Source organism: Cordyceps javanica, chromosome 5, assembly GCF_051103115.1.
Source record: "Cordyceps javanica chromosome 5, complete sequence".
Taxonomy (NCBI): Eukaryota; Fungi; Ascomycota; class Sordariomycetes; order Hypocreales; family Cordycipitaceae; genus Cordyceps; species Cordyceps javanica.
The window spans coordinates 4,017,581-4,044,805 of record NC_139299.1 but is presented as its reverse complement, the minus strand read 5'-3'; the positions used below and the strand labels follow the sequence as shown (position 1 = coordinate 4,044,805).

General features: G+C 45.7%; 5 protein-coding genes across 5 annotated transcripts; 3 read left to right on the top strand and 2 right to left on the bottom strand.

The window, feature by feature from the left end:
* Positions 1-567: 567 nt before the first annotated feature.
* V2A60_008444 (uncharacterized protein) lies at positions 568-906 on the top strand (the record flags this gene model as incomplete). Its single annotated transcript, XM_083259717.1, has 1 exon — positions 568-906. The coding sequence occupies one exon, from the start codon at positions 568-570 to the stop codon at positions 904-906; it is 339 nt and encodes a 112-aa protein (XP_083115843.1).
* A 9,869-nt stretch (positions 907-10,775) lies between these two features.
* V2A60_008443 (uncharacterized protein) lies at positions 10,776-11,375 on the bottom strand (the record flags this gene model as incomplete). The annotated part of the gene is made up of 1 exon (XM_083259716.1): positions 10,776-11,375. The coding sequence occupies one exon, from the start codon at positions 11,373-11,375 to the stop codon at positions 10,776-10,778; it is 600 nt and encodes a 199-aa protein (XP_083115842.1).
* A 1,519-nt stretch (positions 11,376-12,894) lies between these two features.
* V2A60_008442 (Zn(II)2Cys6 transcription factor domain-containing protein) lies at positions 12,895-15,024 on the top strand (the record flags this gene model as incomplete). The annotated part of the gene is made up of 8 exons (XM_083259715.1): positions 12,895-12,931; positions 12,999-13,013; positions 13,092-13,235; positions 13,319-13,519; positions 13,577-13,734; positions 13,794-14,424; positions 14,492-14,687; positions 14,763-15,024. 8 exons carry the CDS (start codon positions 12,895-12,897, stop codon positions 15,022-15,024), a joined length of 1,644 nt encoding a protein of 547 aa, XP_083115841.1.
* An 899-nt stretch (positions 15,025-15,923) lies between these two features.
* V2A60_008441 (uncharacterized protein) lies at positions 15,924-16,466 on the bottom strand (the record flags this gene model as incomplete). Its single annotated transcript, XM_083259714.1, has 1 exon — positions 15,924-16,466. One exon carries the CDS (start codon positions 16,464-16,466, stop codon positions 15,924-15,926), a length of 543 nt encoding a protein of 180 aa, XP_083115840.1.
* Positions 16,467-17,642: 1,176 nt separating this feature from the next.
* V2A60_008440 (uncharacterized protein) lies at positions 17,643-19,305 on the top strand (the record flags this gene model as incomplete). The annotated part of the gene is made up of 2 exons (XM_083259713.1): positions 17,643-17,710; positions 17,952-19,305. 2 exons carry the CDS (start codon positions 17,643-17,645, stop codon positions 19,303-19,305), a joined length of 1,422 nt encoding a protein of 473 aa, XP_083115839.1.
* Between the last annotated feature and the right edge of the window lie 7,920 nt (positions 19,306-27,225).

The following is a 27,225-nucleotide window of genomic DNA, read 5'->3' as shown; positions in this document are numbered from 1 at the left end:
TGCTGGTTACGGCTGCGGTCGGTTCCGCCAGGGAGCGCGGAAGTCAAAAGTCTTGGCCTCTAGAACAGCTGTACCCAATTAGAGACGGCACAGCCTACAGTCCTTACTATCCAGGGTGTGGCCTCTTAGTACCGACAAAGGTGAGCTGCCATACCATGCAGCCCGGTTGCAACAGGGTCTGTTTCGACTTTGTGCATGGTAAGTCATCCGGACATACAACTCTACGAAGTCTCAAGGGTAGGTACGTTATGGACTAGGAGAACTACGTTGACTAGGTGATGATCTTAATCCCAGGCAACTCCTATAAAGACGGCCACAGCCCGGTTGGTCATCAATTCCACCTCGACGTCAACCCCTTCAATATTATCGGAATCAGACATGTAATTAATCGGTGTGATTAATTAGTGATTAATTGAATCTGAATCCGAGCCTAGGATTAATTAACTGAATCACTCTCCCCAGGATTAATTAAGTTTCGGCGACTGTGGGCCATCCGGCCAGTGCAAGAAGATCATTGGGCGATTCCGCCCCTTATCATGTGTCCCTAAAACATCAGTCAAGGCGAACATGGCGGCGATCTCGGCACCATCCTTTGACGTGACCGAAGATGTCTCCACGGGCGAGTCACAACACTCGGAGTCCCCTTGCTCCACGGCTCTTGGAAAGCGCTCTCCAACACCCACCGCGCTAAGCATTTGGGCAGAGAGCCGACAACCGAACTGCCACGAGCCCAAGCGCAACAGGCGCGGCCAGAAGATTTGGTACTGCAAACGCTGCTCCTACTCTCAAGCCGCCCATAATAGAGTACGAAGCCATCTCCGGGACAAGCACTGCATATGGATTGCTGAACAACAAACGGCCAAGAAGCTCGGCCAAGACATTGCCATCGACAGGCTGTTCAAGTAACAAGCTGCAAGACAAGAAGGCCACGATATTGAACAAGATACGCACCTTCGAGCTGCTATCCATGAAGAGGCGTACAACTAGGCGTTAGTCAACCTTATCACTGTGCATAGCTTGCCGTATAGCCTTGTTGAGTGGCCAGAATGGTATGCCATATTTCATACTGTCAATCGCATGGCGCCGGCTACAGTCACGTAGAGCTGGGGGCAATCCCGAGGCTTTTAGAGGCCAGCTTTTCGTCCTATCGCGAGGCTCTAGTATGCGATATTACCGCTTCCGTCACTTATATACATTTTACTATCGACACCTGGTCCTCCCCCAGTCAGCATGGTCTTCTTGCTATTGTGGTCCACTTCATCAACGACGAGAGTAGGCAGCCACGCAAGGCTTTGCTTGCCCTACGAGAGCTCAAAGGTGCACACAGCGGCGATTCCTTAGCAGATATCTTTACGGAAGTTATTGATTCATACGGTATGCGCGACAGAATCGGCTACTTCACCTTGGATAATGCATCTAACAATAACACCATGCTGCGCGCTCTCGCTAATACCTTCGGCTTTGACCTAGCTCACCGCCGGCTGCGCTGCCATGGCTATATCATCAACCTGGCCGTGCAGGTATTCTTGTTTGGGAAGAACAAGAATGCTTCCGATGAGGCGATGCGTCAGGTGACAATGCTGTCCCGCAGGGAGCATGAAGGCGTGGGCAGAAGGGCTGAAACAGCGCAGTCCTGGCGACAACACGGGCCTCTTGGGATGTTGCACAATTTGGTGGTATAGATTCGCTTATCGACGTAACGGTACCAGGCTTTCGTGCAGGCAGCCGGACGTAGGATCCCGCAAGACAATCCAACAAGATGGAACTCATGGTACCGTATGATCCATGTTGCTCTCAGCCTTCGAAACGAGGTTAACAGTTTCATCGATGATAGATACTCCGACAGTGATATTGGACTTCATTATCTTCATCTAGAGCATTAAAAGGAGCTGCAGAAGCTACACTCTTTTCTAGAGCCGTTTTACGAAGTAACCAAATATGCTCAGTGGGATAAGTCTTCATTGGATGAAGTGATTTGCTCCATGGATTTTTTTGTCACGCACTACAAGGCTGCCATGAAGCAGTACCGAGGCAACGTCACAGTGACTGATCGAATTATGACGAGTTGGTTATCCGACGATTACTACACCCGAACCGATGATAGCCCGGTCTATGCAGCTGCCATTCTGCTTTACCCTAGCCTCCGGACGGCGCATATGACAGAAGCGTGGAAAGACCAAGCTTAGCATATTAAACCGGCGATCCGAGCTGTGCGTACACTGTGGGAAGATTTAAAGCCAGAGAAAGAGCCAGAAGTTGAAGAAGACCTATTTGCTTACAAGGCGTATAAGAAACGAATCTATCAGTACACTGATCACCGCCGGAGGCTCCCAAGCAAGATTATGGATCTCCATGGGCGGGGCGACGACCGTAGGGAGGATTCACCGAGGGAGCGTAGCGACCGTCGTTCAATGCCGGGCAAGATACTTTGAACAGTACATTTTTACCTTCTAAACACTACCAATAAAACTATAAAAACTCGTAGGATATGCGACCGGTAGGGAGTATCATAAGGGAACGGAGTGACCGTCTACGACCGGAGGGAGTCACCCTCCTATCATCTACAGATACCGATAGACTTCTCATCTGCCACTCTCTCTGCCATGGGCCATCCGACCGGCGGGAGGATAGTCGACTGGAAGGAGGGCCCCGACGGGAGGAAGGGATGGGAGCGACCGGGGGGAGTAACTATTCAGGAGCGAGCATTCGCGACTAAGAGGGCTACTTTCTTTCTTCTATATTTAGTTATAAGCGGCCTAGCGGCCTACGGCCTAGCGGCCTACGGCCTAAGCTAGTAGTCCTAAATTTATTAGTAAATAGTAATAGACTAAGAGTAATAGGGAAGAATGAAAGTAGCTAATAATATAAAGGAGGAGAGGAGCGACGGGTAGTAGTTATAGGGTACTCGCCCCGCACTAGCATCGAACTATGTGGAGATACCCTTTTTCTATAAGAACGGAGGGCTTCCCTAGGTAGGGTACTAAGAGGTTTTCCTTCTTTTCTTTTCTTTGGAGAGAAAAGGTAGATATAGTTGTAGGGACTAATCGCTCGAACTTTTCCCTTTCCTGAAGCAGAGCGTGATACGTTAATATTAACGTTGACGTTGGTAGACAGGGATTTTATCTCGTAGAGGACGAGTACGGTGTCTAGAAACTATAGATATTCCTTTTCTGCGTCGCCCGGAGGGAACGTGCTAGATAGGATGTTTTGGGTGTCTGATAATGTTTGTCGTGAGGTGGGGACCTTTCGGGGCCTGGTAGAGTCGGATGTTACGAACGCTACAGCACGCGGAGAGCTGGGCCGAACTGACAGGGGTCAGGTAGGACAGCACCCGGGAACAAGACACGGAGTCACGTGACCAGGGAAGTGATCGATGGATCACCTATCGATCACCACGACCAGTAATCGATGGATAGTTAGATGATCAGAACGATCACAGTCTACAATAGAGAGATAGACGGGTACTTAAGGAGGAAGTATTCCCATAGCCAAGTAGTCTAGATCTCTATTGATTAATCTAAGTAATAGTTCTACTATTGAGAGTTCTACTCTTAACGACTATTTAACGATACTGCTTAAACGTGCTACCCTGTAGCTTTAGCTTAACTTACTTCCTAAGAAACAGACTTACTGTGACTTAGATTTAAGCCATCGTTACATCGGAGTCGGAGTCGGAGTTAGAGTTGTCGGAGGATTATGCCTTTGGAGGTGGAGATAATATGGAACTGGAGGCTGATGTTATTACGGAGTGTATCCCTAGCTTATTTGGATAGTTGTGCGATAGGGGCGATAGTGGTAATAATATTATCCTGGACTTTCGTGGTGACTGGTAGTCGACTGTGGTATCTGTGACGCGGTGCCTCCGCCGTATTCTTCCTTTTTAGGGACATAGCGAAGCAGGAGGCTTACTAGTATATATTATAGAGATTGCTAAGGGTGCCGGCGGGTACGTAGTACGATAGAGAGCTGGAATATGCGGGGTGTGATAAACGAACAAAGGATAGTAAGGTGGCCTATTATATAGCCACAGGGAAAGGACTAGTAGCGTAGGACGAGGCTAAAAAGTACCTAAGGTATAAAGGCATAAGTAGATAAAGTTATATAATAGGATTAGGAGGGATTAGACAAGCCTAAATAGACTTATTAAATAGACTTAATTTAATTTAGTATGATAGAATTAGAAAAAATTAATATAATCCTAGTTTATAATAAAAAGATAGATAAGTACTTAAGAAGGAAGTACTTTTATAGCTAAATAATCTATATCTTTATTAATTAATTGAAATAATAGTTCTATTATTAAGAATTAATCTCTTAATAGATTTATATATTTATAATATTATTATAATTTACTTATACTTACCCTATAGTTATTTAATTTATCTTACTTCCTAAGAAATAGTATTAGACCTTAGAAGGTCACTAATATTATCTAGACAAAGGCTAGAGTTAACTAGTAGTATATTACTTCTGATATACCTCTATTCTCTAATTATATAAATAGTTAATAGGACTACTTATCTATAGGTACCTTACTTTATAGGTAAATAATTAGAAATAGCTGATAGAGTATTAATAACCCTAGTCTAATAAACAGGTAGCTATATATATATAATAGATAGTAAATTAGTATAAAGGTAAAGCTAGTTAGTTAGTAATAATAATTTTATAAGATTAACCCTATTAAATAACCTAAATAGAGTAAAACTTAGAGAATTATATTTTTGATATTCAGTAGTTTCTTTTAATAAAATAAACTTACTAGGAAACTTTAGAAATAATAAGATAATATATAATAATATTCTATTATAACTCCTAGCTATAGTAGCTATAGTCCTTAACTCCTTTAATTCTATAAAAAAATAAAGTAAGATTATATTTATAAGATATATAAATTTGTATATTTAACCTATATCTAATATATATTTAAAAAGGGACTTTAGATTTATTATATATATATATTAGCTATTTCTTTAACTTTAATATTTTATTATACTAGCTACTAGCCCTAGAAGATTACTAAACTTATAGAAAGAGTTTCTAATAATATCTTTATCTAATAATTCTGGTAGTAGGACTTTAGCCTTAATTGTATTGGAAACTCGACAAGGACGCGGTGAGTAACCCTTGAAGGCTTTTATAACTTGTTCCTAGCTAAATGATCTAGTTCGCGCGCCAGAGCTTCCGACGTTAGAATCCCTTATAGGCAGAGATGTCGATCGTCTAAATCCCCTTTGCTACTTTTGTTTCGAGAATAAGCCTTATTCCGAATTTCCTGATGCAGAGAGTCAGAAAGAATTGTATGAGAAAGAATGGTGTAAATTGATGCGGCGCATGTGTCTTCGCTGCTTCGAGGGTTTTCAAATCGTGAAAAATATTGGTAGGCAATGCCGATGTCACTGTAACTGCTCGCATTTCACGCAATCCGTGCATGCCCAGAGTTGTAAGGAATGCTAGGTAGATCACCCTAGAAAATGCCCTGATTGGGCTACATTTAGTTATTGAAGCTATGAGTTAGATTGACTATAGTATGTATTTGGCAAAACTTTTTTTAAGACTGCCTACAGAAAGGTATAAGACGGGCCAGCTACCTGGAAGAGGTTAGCTGGGCTGGCTAGCGCACGTGACGGGGCGGAAGAGCGAATCAGAAAACGGATGCGCGGACAGCGACACAGGCAATACTAAAGGCCAAGAGCCAACCAGCTCCGAGAACATGATAAATATTAACGAAAACAATAGATAAAAGATGAACATAAAAGAGAAATTTAAATAACATAAGGCGTCAGTTTGACTATGTATGGGTAGATACCCTCTTCTATATTGGATACGTTATTAATGCCTCTCCCTCGTCGACCTTGTCTGGCACATAATATTTGGGGCTCTATAAGACAGAACGTAGTATTATTAGAGCTATATAGATAGTTGTTCATGGCTCTGAGTCGTCGATGCTCGATCAGTAAATGCCGGCTTATAAGTAAAGGATAAATCCCTCTCTAAAGGGACTCTCCCTGGCAGACGACAAAGCGCTATAAAAGCAAATACCATCCAATATGCCTACTTTGTCAGACGTTCCGCGGCTGTCCTGCCTAAATGGGAGCACCGTGCCATTCTCGCGAGTGTTTGCCGGAGTACATTCAAAATGCCTTCTATCGGGAAAGTGCACTTAGCAGAGAAGCCCCCTGAAGAAATTCCAGTACCTAAGTTCAGACTTAGAGAGAGGGCACATACGATATAAGTGTGCTAGTACTTACTCTAAGCCACAGAAAAGTTACCCTACTTTAAAGGCATAGAACTTATAATACGCTTATAAGCTAAAAAGGCCTTCTACATACTTATGGTCTATGCATTTCTTACTAGGCTTCTACTTCCTAGTATTCCCTATGAAGACTCTTTAGAAGTAGAAATACTAGCTACTATCTTGAAGGTAGGTATTATGTAGAGGTTAGAGATATATCTAACTATAAGTTAGCGAGATATAGGCAGATACTAAAGCTACCTATAAGCCTACTAATAGGAAAAAAAAACAGTAGCAAATTATAAGGTTTTTCTTACTAAATTGAAGACATATATTAATAGTTTAATTTAGTATAAGGCAACTTTCGAGTTCCTAGGTAAGATCTTATCTATTTCGATAGCACTCTACGCTTAGAAGCTATCTAATTCTGAGCTTATTCTTCCTATGTTTTTCATTCGTATTAAATACATTTATTATCTTATCTAGCTCCTATGTCTTTACTTGGTCGCAAAAACATTATGATAGCCCAAGGAATATGCTTCGTTATATACTGCTCACTTTCCGTTGCTAGTGAGCAGAGTGATTTCGTGCGCCAAGATTAACATAAAACAGGCCCAGTGTTTTTGTGTGAAAGAGGCTTAGCACGCCTTACCCTAATTATTTGCAAATAATGAGCGATCGTTCCACAGCTATGGCTCTGCTCTCGCGTGCAAATCCATCCAGCATCACTTCAATCTACCAGTTCGCAGCGCCAGCGTCTCAGAAGGACTTTTCCCGGGGAACTTTGGCTGTCACGGGCCATGCTATATACCGTCGTCAGGATAGAGGTAAGGGTGCCTGCCCTGATTATATAGAGCAAGACGCCCGGCGTTAGGATTCTAAGATGTGATCGTGATGGGGATCTGAGTTGACATGGCCGCAAAGGGACTGGGCTGTCTCCGACATAAGTATCCGTAGGTGTAAAATCGTAAGGGAATGGAGGGGAGGGTCTGGTCAATCTATGAATTCAACAACGACGACGATAACGACAACGATAAGAGAACAACCAAACAAGAGGTCAAGAACTGGAGCGGACGAAATGACTAGCTAGCCAAAATTTCGAACCGTCAGAAAATCAACAAGGCGTTCGCCCACAAGCCACGGCCAAAACAGCGCACAGGCACAAACGGACAGCTACTACATCGCTGGCACTGGACGGTCGAGAAGTTACTAGCCACCAACCAGCCGACAAGAACATCTTGGACAGGGAGGCACAAAGATACGAGAGCACAAGAGAACGGCTAGAAAGTAGGACGAAACCATGCAAACGCAGTGCTAACAGTACCCCCCCCTCCTAGAGTATAGCTCGAAGATAGTAGGTACTAAAATTAATAATAGGATAGCCTAAGAGACATAAAGCTAGGAAGTCGATAGCTAATATAGTAGCTATAAATATAGTAGACCTTTATAAACTTAATAGCGTAAATATATTAAAGCTTAAATAAACTAGGGCTATATATAGTATTTCTTAAAGGGGCTCTATTCCTACCTATATTATAATTAGATCTATATATATATCCTAGGGTATATATATACTAAGCTAAGTTTCTTTACTTTATTTTATTCTAAGTATTTCTCTAGTATACGATATAGTAGCTATAAAAACTTACTATATAACTACTAATAAGGAAAACGCGTATAATATTAAAGCTTATACTAAATCTAAAGTTTAGATAGGTAAAAGAGTTTATTCGTTAATTAAAGATAACTAAGTCTTTATCTTATATAATAATAATTACTTTAACTAATTATACTTTATAGGGGTATAAGCTGAATATTATATTATATAATAATTATAATAAAAATAAGCTAATTTTTCTCGTTATAACGCATATACTCTTACCTATTTTAGCCTAGGTTTAGAATTAAAGTTATACAGAATTACACTAGCTATACCAGGTACCTTACTAGCTACCCCAGCCACTTTAAACCTTATATAAGGTCATGACAAACCACTTGAATTCGTTCGAGTCATAGACTGGAATAGACCCACATTTTTCGTCTATATAGATCCAGTAATTCCCTATACCTTTTGCCATAGAAAAAAGCAAGCTTCTTTACGACGCACGCATGAATAGAAGAACGATTTTATCAATTTTGCTTCGACCATCCTTCTTACCGAACGATAACCCGTGTTTCCGATCCTTCCACTTCCATTTACCAAGCCTATCGCTCGTTAACCTCTAACATACTTTACTAAGGTAGTACTATATTATAATTAGAATTTAGATAATTTAATAATTATTACTATAAAATAAATAAGTAGTAAAGACAAAGAGATACTATTAAAGCTAGGAAAGAAATAGAGAGTTAAAGTTACGTATACTTATAAATATAGTAAGCTATCCTACTATATAAATATACCTAATAGAGAATATTGTAAGAGGTTAACGAGCGATAGGCTTAGTAAATGGAAGTGGAAGGATCGGAAACACGGGTTATCGTTCGGTAAGAAGGATGGTCGAAGCAAAATCGATAAAATCGTTCTTCTATTCATGCGTGCGTCGTAAAGAAGCTTGCTTTTTTCTATGGCAAAAGGTATAGGGAATTACTGGATCTATATAGACGAAAAATGTGGGTCTATTCCAGTCTATGACTCGAACGAATTCAAGTGGTTTATCATGACCTTATATAAGGTTTAAAGTGGCTGGGGTAGCTAGTAAGGTACCTGGTATAGCTAGTGTAATTCTGTATAACTTTAATTCTAAACCTAGGCTAAAATAGGTAAGAGTATATGCGTTATAACGAGAAAAATTAGCTTATTTTTATTATAATTATTATATAATATTCAGTTTATACCCCTATAAATATAGTATAGGAAGGGGCTAGTAGTAGTTCTAAGTAGGGTAGTAGGTTACTAGGGAGAGATAAAAAGGGACTATTATCTATTAACCTTAAGAGATAACTACTAAGTAGTCCTATAGTACTAAAGTCTACTATATTATATATAGATAATAAGATATAGTACTTACTATCTAAGTTAAAGAATACTTATAAGGCTATTTAAGAGAGAAATATAAATTTAGTAGTATATTTTTTAAAGCCTAAGAAAAATAATAAATCTAGTAAAGTTCTAACTTAGAAATAAATTAAGGTACCTTAGCTAATTTATTACCTATAGAGGAAGAATAAAAGTAAGAGAAAGCTAGAGAGATAGGCACAATCCTAGTTTACTATAGTCTAGCTATAGTATATCTCTAGTTATTACCTTATAATACCTTAGTTTTCTATTCTTACCTCCTATTAAACTTATTATATATTAAGGTATATAGGGAAATAAGTCTCTTTATATAATAAGTCAATTATTTAATAGTATAATAGGACTATGTAGACTCCTATAGATAAGTCCTAGAAGTATGCCCATTCTCTAATACTATCCATTAAGCTATATAATATTACCGCTATGGGTATACTATGGGTATACTATAGGATAGCTCTCGCTTAGCTATTATTAACTACCCTAGAGCTAAATATAAATACTATAACCCTTCAACCCTATATATATATATATACCTAAGTATTTAATAGTATATATAGCTTATAATACCTATATAATATAAAGACCTAATAAGTATATATAAAAAGGGTAGCTAATATAGTGCTATTTACTTAGTAGATAATACTAACTAATATTACCTAGTATATATCTAAAAGTAATATACTAAAGTTTAAAAAGCAATAATATTAGAGTAATTAATAGTACTATAGAATACTAAATTACACATGATAATATTTAAATATTCTATAAATATATTAATACTTACTAGCTAAAGAATATTAATTATTTATTATAGGGGTATTTCTTTAATATTAGTTCTAGGTAGTTAGCTCTCTAGGTAGGGAGAGAGGCTTAGGCTAAAAATATCTCTATAGTAAACCCACTACTAGCTACCTATTAATATACCTATTAATAGATAAGTAGGGATTTAGTAATAATAAATCCCTATAGTATAGTTAATAGGGGAGTTTTATAATAGTCTCCCCTATAAGCCTCTATATATAATAAGCTACATATAAGATATAATTTAAATAAGCTATAGTTAGTCCTTTCCTAGTAGTAATAAAGCTACTATAACTTCTATATATATAAGTTATATAAGAGATTATTAGGAGAAGAATTACTAGTAAGGCATACTTCTATAAGTAGAAATTTTATAAAAGGAGAGCTAAATTTAAGTATTAGATAAATCTAACTAGACTATAGCATTAGGCATAGTACTAAGTATATTAAGCCTATACTAAGCTAATATATATCTATAGGTAGGTAGAAGCCCATAAAAAGAAAAGAAGAAAAAGGCATAATATACTACTAAGTAGTTAAGAATCTAAGGTAAGTTAAAAAATAGACTAATAGGAAACTACTATTTTATAGAGAATAGAGTTATTAAGAAATAAATACTTAACATAACTATATTATCTATTAAAAAATAAAGTAGCTAAAAATCTCTATGTCTTTGGATTAACATATTAAGCATAGCCACGAAAGGGTGTCCTCAGTTTCCTATATGTCGATGGTGTAGTATATAGTTTCGCCAGAGCTTGTACTGGCCGTACGTGAATTCGATAGCGTTATAACGTTGTGTGGGTGGCTTTCTGGTGGCGTTCGTGCTATGTCGGCATACGAAGGTTGTGGGCTACTCCAGACGGGTAATTTGGTGATAGCTTCCAGCGCGGTACGCGTCTGGGCCAGCTCCTCACATGCTTGCTTGAGTTCAACTTTCGCTTGACCGAGTTCCTGCTGCATTTCCACATTCTTCTGATGGAGCACCTCGATTGTTTTACTCTGTTCACTCGTTTTTTCGCTCATCTGTTGCATCTTGGTGTACGATCGCTCCATCAGCTCCAGCATCCTCTGCATGCCCGACATGGCGGCCTCCGCGGTTCCGCCTTCTCCATCCACCTCGGGCGCCGCTCTCACTCCGGACGCTTCCGATACGATGCTCAAAACTCGTTCATCACTTTTTCCTGTGACCGCATTCACCTTTTCCACTGTATTTCGCACCGACGCGACCTTCGAACTCGGCGTCGCGGTACGACCAGATCGCCTTAATGGGGGACTAGTGGCCCCCACTTCGATCGCGTCGCCAACGCGGTCCACCATGATGATCCAAGAACCACCTCACGACGAGATCTGATTGTGAGCAATTTGCAACAGAACTTACCAAATTATTGCCAAGTCTCTTCCGAATCCGAATGCCTGTTCTTCGTGTTCAATTATATATTAATATACTACAATCGCTTCTTCTTCTAGATCTGTAAGCTTCCGACATTTGGCCGATAGTTCGCGTCGTGGTCGCATGCCATGCTTGCGGTGGTACAGCGTCGTGTATGGGGCACTGTAGACTTCAGCGGCCCTCCGCAGGCCTAATTTTTGGTTGTTTTGCAATGCCTGCAAGGCAAGGGTAATATTGAGCTTCTTGGGAAATGCCACCCATACTTTACAGTATTGGCAAGTTGAGATTGAAATCCATCCGTGTGAAATTGTGGAAAATTGATCCACTCGGTAGTTTGATCCACTCGCTAACGGGCTACGCTAGCCGAAACGCGCAAATAAGTAGGTTTGATCCATGTTGGCCGCCTGAAAACGAAGCAGAAGCCACTCACATGGCCACTTTCGGTTAGGCCGGCACTGCCCCTGATCCTAGGGAGTTAGGGCGGCCGCGCTAACGACAAGGATGGGTGAAAGGTATCCTCCGATTCGAGCGCATGGTCGTGGGGTGCGGGCCCGCGAACAGATTCCGTGACAGAATCAGTGGCACCACTAGGCGAGCGAAACCGTCCGCTCGGTTCCACAAGGGCATGATTCCCGGTCTTACGTAGCGTTGCCAAGTTAATACATATGCCCTTATCTCGCTTTACGGGAGGAGTTTTACAAACTCCATCGATTTCATTTCGTGCTCGATTTGACACGTGTCAGAACAAATTCCGCGAAAGCTCGACACTGCTTGTACACTTGATCAAAAGGCCTCTTGATTTGTCAGCTGAGGCGGTCAGTTCACTAACGGATCAAATGCTGCTACACGTATGAGTCAGGTCGTATTGCCGTACGACTTATGTAGAATTGTGTAAAAATGGAATTTTAGAAGCGAAGTGGGAAGATTCTTTCAACGGTCACTAAATAGGTTCTCTCCTGGTGCCCATGAGCAATTCCTGTATTTTACCATCGGCAACCGCACATTCGACAATAACCAGCAACCTCAGCTTTTGATCGCGGCACATGATGCGAGCGCACCAATCGCAAAGCCTCGGTTGCTAATCTGGACCCTTCTTTACCCACGGCGAGACTTCTTTTTAACAACTCAGAGACATCGTAACAAGTTGAGGTACCCCGAGGCGGCCGACTCGCACTAACCAGAGCCCCGCCGAGCCAGTTTGTCCCTCGGGTATTGAAAAGTAACCTGGTCGGGGAAGTCGCCGTCGGCTTTGCCCCTGAAGAGAACTCAGGATTGTGAGCCTCACAAACGTCGGGCTTCAACGCAACAGCAGCGCCAATCAGTGCCGGGTGCCACCCCTCTTGTACGACCTATTAGCATTATTTCCTGTCTCGAGATTAAGGAGGTTAAGAAACTCCAGTGGATAGTTTGATGCAAAATTGTCCCACGGACGCTGCATTGATGAAAATGCCTGCGATCAAATATCCTTGCGCGGAGTGTAAAGGTGAGTGAATTTGAGCTGTGTGTAAGGCAGGGAACGAGTCGTTAATCCATTTTCAATACCATTCTAGAGAAGCACCTGAAATGTAAGATTAATTCCGGTCTGTTCAAAGCTGCAAATTCTCGTCGGCGTCGCGAGGAGATTTAGTTACTGACCTCAGCAGGCGACGAGGAGAGGCCAAGATGCAAGCGCTGCCAACTGAAATACTTGCCCTGCTCACGGCCCAGCAAAAAGACCATTTTCAGATACGGCGCCGCGGCACGTTTTGAAAAGGATCAGAAATGGGTCAATAGCTCGGCCTGGCAATGTAAGAGACAAAGAGACGGCAAGAGAATCAAGCAGCAGCAGCACCACCAGCGATCCGGCTTCCAATATGCTGACTACCAGCAGTCCGTGTTCAAACGACAGGCGAGACTTCTCCCAGTAATGCAGATGATGATGAGTCGGAAAGTTTCCCCAATATCGATTCCAGTACAACGGCGGATGATGCCACATCCAGCCTCTCGTCATCGCATTCAACTCCAGGCGAGCGCCCTGAGGCCGCGCACGGTACCTCTCATAAGTTCTCTTCATCATTACACCCGCCGAGGAGTACGCCTTTGATACTACATCAACCCAAAATCCTACCAATGTCTTACCTGAATTCAGCTCCCAGTCCACCAGCTGGGCTGCAAGGCATTGCTAGCCTTACAACGCAGCCACTAGGGCTCGAGCATCAAGACTGCGCAAACCTGCGCCAGTTTGCTCTGCAGCAGGCCCAAGAAGCGTGCCTCCTGCATTACTTTGTTAACGAAATGTCACAATGGGTATCTCTAAAGCCTGCCTTACTGCATCTCGCGTCGCTTTTCCTGATTTGATTTATTAGTTTGACCTATGTGATGAAAATCGACACTTTCAACTCGTCGTGCCTCTGAAAGCTGAGAAGCATCCGCACCTACTCAACGCCATCTACGCCGTCTCGGCACGGCATCTTAGTCGTCTGCCGCAGTACAAGACACCGCAGGGCACTTTGTACCAAGGACAGCTTCTCGCGAAACTCGGCAATAATGACGCGGTTGAGTACATGCTCAAATGCATTCCAGCATTCCGTCAGTTTCATGAAAACGAGGACGACGATTTCCGCGAAAGCATCATTGCCACGGCGGTCATCCTACGCCAGTTCGAGGAGATCGATGATGCGGACGACGGAGTTGACTACCACGCGATAACAGTTGACGGCCATCTTCACGAAAAGCAAATCAACTTCATGCCCATAATCAATGCCGTACTAAGCAACACAGCTTCCCAGGCCATGTTTAGGCATAGAAGCCTTATACAGGCCACGTATTGGTTTGCTTTACGACAGGAAATCTACCATTCCTTCACTCGCCGGACGCCTCCGCAGCTGGACCTTCCCGCGGATTACTGGCAAGGCGCGTCCAACGTGAACAAGTCAGTCATGCATACTGTCCAGGCAGCCAAATGGTATTGGGGAAGGGGAACAGAAGACGAGTTTTGTAAGATCAACTGTTTTGCACTTTACTTATTGGAGTCCAAGCTTTCACTTACTTACGGTGCTCGCAGTACGGCTGATGGACCAACAGAGCTTCCTAGAACACGTCGTGCTCGCAAGCACGAAACCGCTATTTGAGAAGCCCGCAGACAGGCGACACGGCGAAATCTTCCCAACAATGTGGTACACTTCGCACAGTGAGCTGATCAGCATTCAGCAGTCGCTCATGGCGCGGTCCGTTCTAGTGTCGGAGAATCCGTTCCTCAAGTAAGCACAACGTAACATGCTATAGAGATATATACATATGCATGTAGTTGTCCTTGGCTCATTCTCGCAATTTAGGCAGCAGTCGTCTTCCCGCGCTAGCTGGCGCAAGGTCGAGAACGAGGTGCGCATGCTAATGCTTGACCTCTGTGCCATCGCTCTGTGCCATCCATCCTGCGCCCCGGCGCTGGTCAACGCGGCGATTGGCATCCAGCTCTACGGCGACTACTTTACGAATGAGGATGAGCGGCGGGCGCTTCGCGGCTTGGTGGAAAAGTACCGCGATGCACATGCTTGGCCGGTCCGACGGCTCCTCGAAATGTTTACCTATGAACTGTGAGCTCTGTTTGTGCGTCGACAGTACACACGGCAGGTAACTACAGGTATCTGACTGGAAGACATTGAGATCCCGACCATGAACAGCTACAATTTTTATTCTACAGAGAGCTAAATTTCGGCATTACTTGGCACTCTAACGAGACTTGACTGCGCCCAAGACCTGCCATGAAAGCCCCCGTGGGCTCAAACCTCGTTCTGAGAAGTTGCCATCCGGTCCGAACATGCCAGCGTCATTGTAAGCAATAGCCCAAAAACAGGCGCCGTGCTTCTGCAGAAATTGGACGTGACAACCCGTCAAGAAGCGGCGTCACGGATGGAAGTCTCGGAGCCGCGACAGCGCAAAGCCGACGATGTCCATGGAGCTTTCGCCCTCATCGAGAAGCCTCTTGCGCCCGGACGTTCGCGTGACGCTTATGCAATCAGCCAACAGGCCGAGTCCACGACTTCTGTCCAAGTGAACTTGGGCTTGCAAGCACTAACGGATCTATTGGACAGATGCCTTCGGCGTCGGCAGTCTTGGGATATCATGAGTGCGTCCTAAATGGAAGAGCTGTCGGCTCTTTCAGGTGGCAATACAATGAATAGTCTCTACTGTAGCTAACAATCAGACAAGCTCAATTTCAGCCCCGCAACTTGCTTGATTGAAGACCACCTCAACTCGATTGAAACTTGACTTTATCATATTACCCTCGCCATATGCTCGGCCTTGCAGTCGCTTCGTGAGCCGCTCGAAGGGTTGTAAGTGTGCATAGAAGAATTCAAGCTCGTGCCGGTCAGTCTCGGTGAGAAAGTCGTTTTTGTGCTTGTCAATTTTATCGGGGGGTTTCCACTGTGCTTGGTAGAGATCGTAGTGGGACAGCACTGAAGAGCACACTCGATCATGTAACATCTTGCATTCCATCAAACGCCGCCGTCGCTTAACGGCACGCCGATAAAGAGTTCGCCATCGCTCGTCTTCGTGGCGCGCATACGAGCCAGTAACACCTCGCGATGCGCGTCATCGCGTTTAACATAACCAACGAGCTTGTGCAGCTTTCTGATGACGCCTTTCAGACTCCACAGCATTGCACTTGGCTCCTCAGAGGCCTCAAGATCAAGAGAGCTCTTTTCCCATGTACTAACGCCTTCGCCAAGTAAGAGAGTCTCAACGACGAGATAAGTAACATGCTTGAAACAGATAACCCGGTCGGATTGTGTATTGATTGAGGGGAATGAGCGTTGAAGCGGCTCAAGGAATTTGCCATTACCGGCAGCATTATCCACAATGAAGGAGCCGAGCTTTTCGCCAATCCCGGACTGCAGGTTCGCGGGTTTTACCAGTGCCGCTAGGTCGTCGCCCGTATGCCCGCCGTGTCGTCGTGGAAAGCGGAGGGAGTTGCCGTCGCTGTCGAGAAGTGGTGAGACATAGCGGCATTTCTCGGCAGCCGTGAGCGCGCCATCCATCATTCGACAAATCAATGTCACTCTGTGCGGACTGCAGGACCTGCCTGAGTGCGGAGCTGACTCGGCAAAGTAGACTCGCCCGTTGGCTCGTTCGGTGTGTCTGGAGAGGCAGAGTGGTCGGCGGTTGTGTCCTCCAATGTAACTGAGACGCGAGTGTCGGGAGACGCAGCTGCCGTCGCGTTGCGCGTGGGCTCCGGCCCCATCATCTCAGTGGTTGACGTATCGTCTAACTGCAACTTGTGGGCTTTGTTCGCGAACGCATCTGCCACGGCACTGGTACTTGTGATTTGCGCCGTCAAGTTCGACACAGTGGATCTCGCAGCTGATTCTGATGGGGGCTGTGATGCTGTCCCTGAACGGCGTAATGATGTAGTGGCCTGCTGGCCTGTCGCGGACGGTGTAGAACTTGACCATGTGGTATCGTATTGAACTGAGAGTGCGTTAGCAGGGTCTATTCGAATGCCTACCTGTTCGTGGAGAGTACCTGTGCTGACTGGCCGTTTCGAACTTGTGACTGTAGTTGGACCTGGTGTTGGTAGGCTGCCCGTGTGGGCTGGGGTCGACAACGATGGAGGCAGGAGTGACTCGGTCTTGAGAGGTACAGTCGATGTAGCAGCGGTCAATGAAGTTGACAGGCTCATACTTCCCTCTCTCGCCGTGGACGGGAAGCGAGGTACTCTTGTTAGTACACTAGCACTCCCCCCCCTCCCCCTCAAGTTGGACTTGTTTGCGCCGGGCGGAAACACCGGGCGCGCCGCCACCGAGCCCCTGCCCCATGCTTTCCTCCACCTCTCCAACACAACAAGAAAAAAGTCTTTCCGGCTTGGTCAGACTTGATCAGTCCCGCAGTCCCGCAGTCCCGCACCAAAACGCGCGGCTACCCTCGGGATCCCGGCCGCACTCCCCGCGGCGGAGTCTGGGCGCGTCGAGAGGCCGCTTGCCGGAGGGGAGGGACAATGCAGACAGCTTTCACGAAACCCATGACGTTTGAGGCTCCTCCGCGAATAGCCATTCGTGATATACTGATAAGCTATTCTTGTTTGCGGGCATCGCTGATGTCTTAAAATCTCTCCCTCTCCTTTCCCTCCTTCCTAGCTTTCTTCCCCCCCCAATCTCTAGCAGCATTGGCCAATCCTTCTCGAAAAACTAGGAAAATCGAACCGCCAATTGTTCAAGATGCCCGTCACACAGTTTGCCACCAAGGAAAAGTACCGTTACCAAAACGGCTTTGGATGTCACTTTGAGTAAGCTCGCTGCTCCGTGCCCTCGCCTTCTCTTCTCTCTCTCTTTCTCTCTCCAAATATATTTGATGGCTGTCTCAAAAGAAAAAAAAAAGTCCAACAACTTAAGACACGCACACGGACCCGAACCAGAAAGAAAAAGACAAAACGCAAATAAAGAGAAGAGGAAGACGGCGCAATCAAGCCCTGTCCTATTTCATCTACCATTGTCTCACATCACTAATGCTCTTCTTTTTCTTGCCAGGTCCGAAGCCGTCGAGGGCACTCTTCCAATCGGCCACAACAACCCGCAGAAGCCGCCCTACGGCCTCTACGCCGAGAAGCTCTCCGGCACCGCCTTCACGGCGCCGCGGCACTTCAACAAGCAGACGTGGCTGTACCGCGTCCTGCCGTCGTGCGCGCACCCGCCGTACGCGCCCGCCGAGAAGACGGCCGCCGCCAACGGCGTCGACGGTGCCGCGCTCGATGAGGGCGCTAGCAAGCTGCACTACATCCCCAACCAGCTGCGCTGGGATCCTTTTGACCACAACGCTCCCAAAGACCTCGACTTCGTGTCCGGCCTTAGCCTTATCGCCGGCGCCGGCGACGCCAGCCTCAAGTCCGGCCTCGGCATGTACGTCTATACCGCCGGCAAGAGCATGGACGAGCACGCCGCCTTCTACTCGGCCGACGGCGATCTGCTCATCGTCGCGCAGGACGGCGACCTCGACATCCGCACCGAGATGGGCTGGCTGCTCGTCCGGCCCATGGAGATTGCCGTCATCCCCCGCGGCGTCAAGTACCAGGTGCGGCTGCCGTCGGGCGCCGCCCGCGGCTACGCCCTCGAGCTCTACGAGGGCCACTTCCACCTCCCCGAGCTCGGGCCCATCGGCTCCAACGGCCTGGCCAACGCGCGCGACTTCCAGGCGCCCGTCGCCAGCTTCGACGACGACGCCGGCGCTACCGCCTCCGAGGGCGGCGCCCAGTACACGGTAACGGTCAAGTTCAACAACACCCTCTTCGCGACGACGCAGGCGCACACACCCTTTGATGTTGTCGGCTGGCAGGGCAACTACTACCCCTATAAGTACGACCTGGGCCGCTTCGCCGCCGTCGGCACCATCACCTTTGACCACCCGGACCCGTCCATCTTCACGGTGTTGTCCGCGGCGAGCTCGTCCCCCGGCACCGCCGTCGCCGACTTTGTTATCTTTCCGCCGCGCTGGCTCGTTGGCGAGGACACCTTCCGCCCGCCCTGGTACCACCGCAACACCATGGCCGAGTTCATGGGCCTCATCTGCGGCGACTACGACGCGAAAAAGGCCGGCGCCGGAGGCTTCGTGCCCGGCGGCGCGAGCCTCCACAACGTCATGAGCGGCCACGGCCCGGACGCCGAGAGCAACGAGGGCGCCCGCGAGGCCGAGCTCAAGCCCGTCAAGGTCGGCACCGGCAGCTGCGCCTTCATGTTCGAGACGTGCCTCATGGTCGGCGTCACCGAGTGGGGGCTGCGCACCTGCAAAAAGGTCCAGGAGGGCTACAGCGAGGAGAGTTGGGGCGGTGTCCAGACGCATTGGAAGATGCCTGAGGACAAGACGGTCCGGAGTCACCTCCTCGAGTAGGTGGGGGAGGCAAGTAAAAAAGAGGTATTTTAGCTGGGCAGCGGGCCTTTGATCAGCATGTTTTGGCGGATCTTCTATTTTTTTCTTTTCGCGCTCGACGACTGGACTTCGTTTCACGGCACAGAGGGGGAAGGGGGAATCTATAAATTGTACATAAAAATGAGCTTGCGCTGTACGACAAACATGACCACTAGACTACGCTTGAAATGAGATGACTTGAACAAAAGCAAAAAGGAGCACTATGATTTTAGCTTCTTCGCTCTGTCACTGACTATTAGTACATCTTGTCGATCCGGGAGTCGTTGCCGAGGGCACATTAGCTCAAGTGAAGCTAAGCCTCGTCCTGCGACTACGAACCTAGGTCTCAGACTGACTAACCCCTTGCGAGAAGCATGTCATTCTACGGAGTAACTAGTCATGGCTTTTGAACCAGCACGGACAAGAGGGCCTGTACCCCCCTGGGAGACTCTGCATAGCGGCCGGAGGAGCTTCCCGGTCGGACGAAAAGGCCCAGCTGTCCCCTCGCCGAAACGTTCAGCTCCAGCTTTTCGTATACATGTATTTATACGTACATACTAATACTTAAATCCCTAGACACGATTGAGTTCGGTGCTTGCGCCGGGTCTTCCACCGATTTTTCAGCTTGCCCCCGACTTAAATATGCATTCAGACGGCCGCATTCTCGCGAATGCTGAGCAGTCGACAGTCCTTCGAGCGTACTCTCCGCAGACCAGGCACAAGCCGCTGAATTGAGCAGCCTTACTCATGCCTGTAGTATATTAGGGGGACGTCGGTAGAAGAGCATGGATCCGCATAACGTCTCCTGGGACGGGGAGTATATAATTACTTATCTAAGTAATTATTAAATAATCTTTTAAATATTAAAAATAAAGAATATTTAATGAGAAGGAAATATTACTTCATTAAAAAGTATTGAATTTATTTTTAATGGCTTAGAAATTTAGAAGTATAATATCCTAAATTATAGAGAATTTTATTATTCTTAACTTAGATTTATAAGTCTTCTAAGTAAGATAATATTCTTAGAAGGGGAGGGGTAAAATCTCTATAAAACTTATCATCAAAAAGTTTTTTCTAGTTTTCTTAAAATTTTTAATATTATTTAAACTTCTTAAGTCTAGCTATTATATAGATTTTATATAAACATAGACTTTAGATAATATGTTCAGAATTTCTTTCTATTTATTAGACTAAAAGTAGGCTTTAGATAGTAAGTTAAAAAAGGTGTGTTTTATCAAAGGGTGGCCCGGATTGGGGGGTGGCCGACGCTAGCTGGTACAAACTCAGAGCCCTGCACTGACGTGATGTATGGGGTGAGCTAGGCGAGGCTCGCCTGAACAAGTAATTTGACATACCCAGCGCCTTCCTTATTACGGCAAATTTCACCGGACTTGCCCTGTTATTTCTCCACTAGTCAGGCCCCTTGTGCTGAATCGCAGCCCGACCCGATATGAAGTGGGGCTTCTCAGAGCAGGTGCTCGTTGCCGTTGTGTCAAATGCCGGGCTCGGCTTCTTTTAACAGCCTGCCCAATCGACTGATCTTGTCCAAAAACGGAACACAACTTGCGTCAAGAAAATTACGTGAAGAAAAATTTTAAAATAAAAAAGATTTAAAATTAAAAAAAAAGTATAAGTCTTTATGAGAAATGAAATTGAGAACCCATCCTTTTATCTTTTTTTCTTTTTTTTTGGTGCCCCAGAGGCAAAGAAGCCGTGAACCCCGCTTAATCCCAGCTCTTGCTTCATCTTGTCAAGTCCCTTCTTTTTTTTGGAACCTTGTTGATTTTCCAAACGCATCATCACTCCAAACATTGAGCCTATTACTAACTTAACTCTTCTTTTTTTTTTTTCTTCTTTTTTTTCTTCTTCTTCTTCTTTTTTTTTTTTTTTTTGCAGGGATCTCCTTTCTTACTTTCGCCTTCTCTTCCCCCCGGTGGGATGCTTTTTGGCTATAGTCTTGTTCGGAACAAGGAGGGCAACATTCGCGGCCGTGACAGTTATAATATGGTTGTTGATCGAAAGCTTGAATTGGTGTCAAATGCACCATTGATCAGTCGAAATCGATAGGTGTCACCGAAAATCACCGGCACAGCAAATCGTCTGCCTATTCTTCTTATCATCGGACCACTTGGAAGATTCAGTTTGTTGAGGCACAGTTGGCTAGCGTTGGGGTCCATGAGCAAAATTGGATGTTTGAAGCTCATCTGTGGGCGTGTGTGTCCAATTAGACAATAACAGAGGTCCCATATCGTGATCGCAGTTCGCCGTGGCTGGCCCTTTTATGATGATGCGGCCCGCGGCCCCTTCCCAGGCTTGCAGCTTGATATGAGAGTGGTACCGCGTGGACCCGTGTCGTTTGGCTTTCCATTCAGAGGTCGTGATGCTTCCAAACGCCACCGGACACTTTGATGATCGATAAATTTCCATTCATCTCGCTCGTTTTGATATGCTGAATGCCATTGAAATGATTCGTCGTACCGTTACGCAAGTCGAAATGATCATTAGTAATTTGCACCTCGGCAATATCCCTCAACTTGACGATAATAGTCTCATCTAAAAAAACACCATGGAGAGCAGAGATGGTGCGCGGAACCAAATCAAGGGAAGCTCGTGCTTGCTCCAAAACTGAAATTATACTCTTCCGTCACCAGAAGTTCTGCTCAATGTATGTACCTACAAAGAGCTCAAGAGCGAGTGCAGCTGCTGCTAGCTAACGTAATTCGCATCTCATCATGAAGAAGATCCAGTGCAAATTGCCACTATATGAAAGAAGTTTTTTATTGTTGACTCGAAGTTGCCTCTATTCTAAATTAGAATTGCATGTTATCAGTCATACTGGTGTCTTCTCATGTCATTATCCCGGGCGAGTTACCGAATACCCTCGGTTCTAGGAATATGTGACTCTGTGCCGGTCATCGTGCGAATCCCGTCTTAGGCGCCCACTTTCCTGCATGTATTGTCAATACTAACCCTCTATTCATCTACATTCAGCCAGCCCGGGTTTCTCAGGACTATTCTGTATTCAGAAATCAAAGTGAGAATCAGGCGAGCAATGCATATCGCACTATCAAGTCATCTTATCACTGGGGATGGTGGGTACAGGAGATTTTTCTAATATCGGGTGATCAAAGAAAAAATCGAAACAGGGATTGACACTAGCAACAGTGTGTGCCTCGGAATCCTCCAACAGAAATTCTGTGTCGCTTTCCATGGTTACGAAACATTTCTACAGCAACATACATGGTTATATATGAACAAGCTCTCTTTTCTTTGCAGCAGCACAATACCATTGAGAAATGGATTCGCCCCCGAGTCTTCAAAAAAGGCGATTCGCGTCAATTGAAGAAGCGTTCGACGCACTTGAGTCGCAGCAGAATGCCCTTGGCTTCACAATTTCTCTTACTTCTAGCAAATACTCTGAAACTGCCAGTTCAAACATGAAGTACTGGTATTGTAACCAGGACAGAGCACCACAGAGTAGGACCAGCAATACAGAATACTATGGGACCAGCTCTAAAACAAATGGCTGCGGCTTCTGCGGTACCATACAACGTGATGTTGAGAGAGCATTCTCAATCACTTTCGAACAGCCAAAACACAGCCATGCGCCAGTTAGGTGCTCCGAAGGCTTGCTTCAGATTCAACACCATTCACAACGTGTCTCCGGTAGACGGCAACCTCGCGAGGTAGTCTCTGCAGAGAGCGTTGATGGATCCGCGGTCTTTGGCAGCACTATAAAGAAATCGACGAACGAGTTGCCTGGGCTTCGAATACCTCCGCGAGACATTTCATTCATCCAAGCTGAAGCTTACCCGTACGAGTACAGCGTCCGATCGTCGACGCAGATCTTTCTTCAGCTGCTCGAAAGGGACGAAGAGGTTTTCTTCCACAACAGTGATCAAGACTCGAGTGGCCGAGTGAACCAAATTTTCTGGATATATAAGAATTGCATGGAATATTGGAGAAGTAATCCCGGTCTTCTTCTTGTGCAAAAGACGTATCACGTTCGCCGATTCGACAAGACATTAGTGCAGATCAACGGCATCACGTCTTTGCACACTACCTTTTCTGTAGCATTCAGTCTTGCTGCAAACGATGATGTTGGCAGCCTCTCCTGGCAGCTTGAGCAGGTCAAATCGGCGGCTCACCTGGCCGGAGTCGCCTATCCCGGCGTTGTGATTACCGCCACTCATGACGCTTTGGATGAAGTGTTACAAGCCGTCTTTCCTACAACTCAACGACAGATATGCACGCGGCATATAAGCCAGAGTGTTCTGCAAAACATCAAGCTTAACTGGGTCGGCAGTGGTGCAGAGAGTCTACCCCAAGAGGTGGCGCCTGACGAAGGGGCGCCTTTCGCACTGAGCGAACAGCCCCCTCTCCTCCCTTGCCAGGCGTCAAACTCATCAACATGTAGCGGAGCGCCTCTCGAATCCAATTTTCGAACAAGATACGCTCGACTTCCTCAACTAGCGTTCAGAGATACTTCACTTGGTACCCGCTCCTCACAGGACGCTCTCGCGTTTTTTATCGAATGGCAGGACCTTGCTTACAACACTACGAGAGAAGACGAATTTCTCGGCGGGTGGAATAGATTGGTATCGAGATGGGAGGACCAAAGTGGTGAGACAGAATAATCTGTCCCTGTTTGTTCTACCCTTTGATTGACCTAAGCGATAGATATCCTTAATTACCTCCGGAAAGTGTACATACCTGCTCGGCGCAGATTTGCATCCTTTGCAACTCGTACCTATCGCAATTACGGTATTACTGCCACCTCGCGAGTAGGAAGCAGCAATCCGGAGCTTGAGAGCTATTTAGGTGACAATACGGCCCACTTGTTTTTGATAAAAGAAAAAATCTTTTCTCTAGCCAGCGAGCGCCTAAATTGGTACAATTACCTACTCGAAGACGAATCATCGAGAGGGCGGCTTGACTGGGAGTATCACCCAGTGTTACGACCAATTTTCGGAAAGATCGTTTTAGACGCTGCAAATAAGATCATCGAGCAAGTCAATCTCGCGATTGAGCTGTTGAAGCAGCCTGTCAACATACATCGCTTCCATCTCTGCACAAACAGCTTCACCACACAGTTGGGGCTCCCGTGCCGCCATAGGTTGGCTTTTCTGTTAGAAAATGGCGGTTTCTTGACTCTTGATGATGTCGATTCTCACTGGTGGCTCCAGAAAACCACATCAAAGCAGGGCACTCTCCGTTGCGCGCGCGCGTCGTACACTTACCAGGTTCGTCCACTGCCACAGAGCAGCCACATGACAGTCCATAGTGATGCTTCCGGCAATGACCATATTAACTACGACTCGCTTGAGACCTCGCATCTCATAGCCTCCTCACCCACCCTTGGAGCCTCGCCGGCGCCTGATAGCTCCATAAGTCGGCGCGAGGGCGGCAGCAGCAGCAGCAGCAGCAGCGTTGCAGATCTCGAGAGACGTCATATAGCAGCCATCCACGAACTTTTGAGATCCCATATTGCAGCTTCAGAAGCGCGCTTAGAACAAAAGTTTGGCATCAAAGGGCTGCATGATAGGAGCTGTACTGCCGCAGATATTGATTCTGCTTCTTACGAGCCATGTTGCCCCGTCCGCCAGTCGCAGAATATACCCAACGACATAGCCCGGGGATAGAAAACGAGCAGATCAGAAAATGGAAACGTCTAGAGCTATTAGATTTTGGAAGCAAGAGTGAAAGTAAAGACCGAGTCGGGCCTGGGCTGGGTACGGGCGAGAGAACCCAGCAGGCGCCCATTCGCTCCTGAGCAAACAATCCACGATGCAAGCGTTACCTCTAGCGTTATATTACAGCGAGTGTTAAAGAACGAGGGAGTGTCTACCAACTGACTGAGGCGTGAGATGCAGATGTCTAGGCAAGCAATTCGAATCGATGGAAGGACTTCCGCAATATGTCGATTTGAAAGTCGAGCGGTGGACCGGATCAAGCTCACACGGCATGCAGCATTAACAAGGTGGAAAATATAGCCTTAATAAATAAGTTGGTCCCTTTCACATCGGATCGGAAGCTTCTAGTCTTTTCTGATTTAATCCGACTTGGTCTGGTTGGCTTTGGCTGTGACGTCCGTTTGCGCCTTTTGCAGATCAACGTACAGTCGTATCCGCAAAATAGTGCCCAAGCAGCCGCGTCGCGCCAACGTTCTGCGTAGTCTGCCCCGAAATATTCTTCTTGTCGCTATGTCTAACTGTAGCAATTTCGAGCCTAATGGTATATCTCTGTACAAATCGATATCCGTCAGCGGGTTCACCGTGATACCGGTGTGATGGACCGCAGCGGCAATCGCGAGCGCGTCTTACCAGCAAGTTTCGTCTACTCATCTTTCTACGGGAAACAGAGGGGGCCCTGCCGTCAGAGGCGTGCATCACTGAAACAAAAAAATACCTGGCGTTTAACGAGTAGTTCGCGGTCTACGACATATCGTGGGTATGCCGTGAACAACAAAGTATGAAAATTTGTTACGCATCAGATGCACAAAAACACATACATGGTGGAATCATCATACAAGTTGTCGCAGTTGAGTCGCGATTTGTGCTTACAGAGAAAGTTTTAGTCAAGATGGCAAGCAACATAGCCGCTTGACTATAACTATGTGATACCATAGCGACTCGCCCTCGTCTCAGGTAGCTTTGACCTAAAAACAGCATACCAAACAAAAAATGTTATTTATTTCTTTAGAACGCTTTCAGCCCATCATTGTTAACGCGGTAAATGTGTTCCATGTGACCACTTGAGCAAATAAGACTTAAAGAAGTCTTACATTTTAAGTCTAGCATTAATTACGGAAAGGCTAAGCTTAAAGAATACTACGTTCAGACCAATAGACGCCAGTATACCAAGCAGTACTAGCACCAAAAAAGCGCTTTTAACAGGGGTTACATATCTACGATTAAAATATACATAAGAATATAAAAAGTATTATAAATTTAGTACTAGTAATTATAAGTTATATGAGTTTTTCTAGCTAAAGGTATTATTTTTATAAATTGGAGTAATTAGTTAAAGCTTTTTAAAAATTAATTACTAGTATTTTACTTAGTAAAATAAATAATATTATTTCTTAATTAAAGAAAACCATTATAAGAATGTAAAATATTACTCTGTATGGGGGGTTCGGTATTAGCCCGTCTAGCAAGATGCTGACTATGCATTGCTGGGAAGTAAGCATTTTCCATGGACTCTTTGCCGATGTGCATCGCTGACGTTTAGGAACTGCTGCATTATCTGGAACACATAAAGTCGTTCTGGTCTCTCGTTTTCGATGGTAATGAGAGCGCTATGAGAAAGCTGGATCGGTCGTCTGTTCAAGCGCTTCAGCTGAAGGCGCCTGGAGCCTGCCAACAACAAGCGCGCCGGCTGCTAGCCCGCATACGCAGTGGTGAAATTCTTGGGGGCTTCTCCGAGAGTGAGAAAGAGAGGATCTGGTCCAATCTTCAGGCCGCTACCATCGACTAGTCGGTGCCATCACTCAATAGCTTCTTCCAGGACCGCAAATACCTGGAAGAAGCGGCGCAATGCTTCAAGAAGTTGTTCCACCTGAGCAATCAACAGACCATTCGCTCAACCCTGGAGTTCATCTGCGTCCGTCGACGCCATGTTCTATGCCCATGCGCAAGTCAACCTGCTATCGCAGGTACTCGGGGGGTTACATGTCACCTTTTTATAGACTGAGGCCTGACGCAATCCTCGAATTACCCGTGAGATTAAGGCACAAAGGCGTCCTGTGGAAGACTCGACTGCAGCCGTCGCAACTAGAACAGTAAAAATTGCCCTGCAGCCTGCAGTCAGGGACACATGACGCTTGAGGGGTGTACATCCCTTCCGCAATGTCGGGCCTGATGCAGCTGCACTTTCACCCAAGCGCAGGGAAAATAA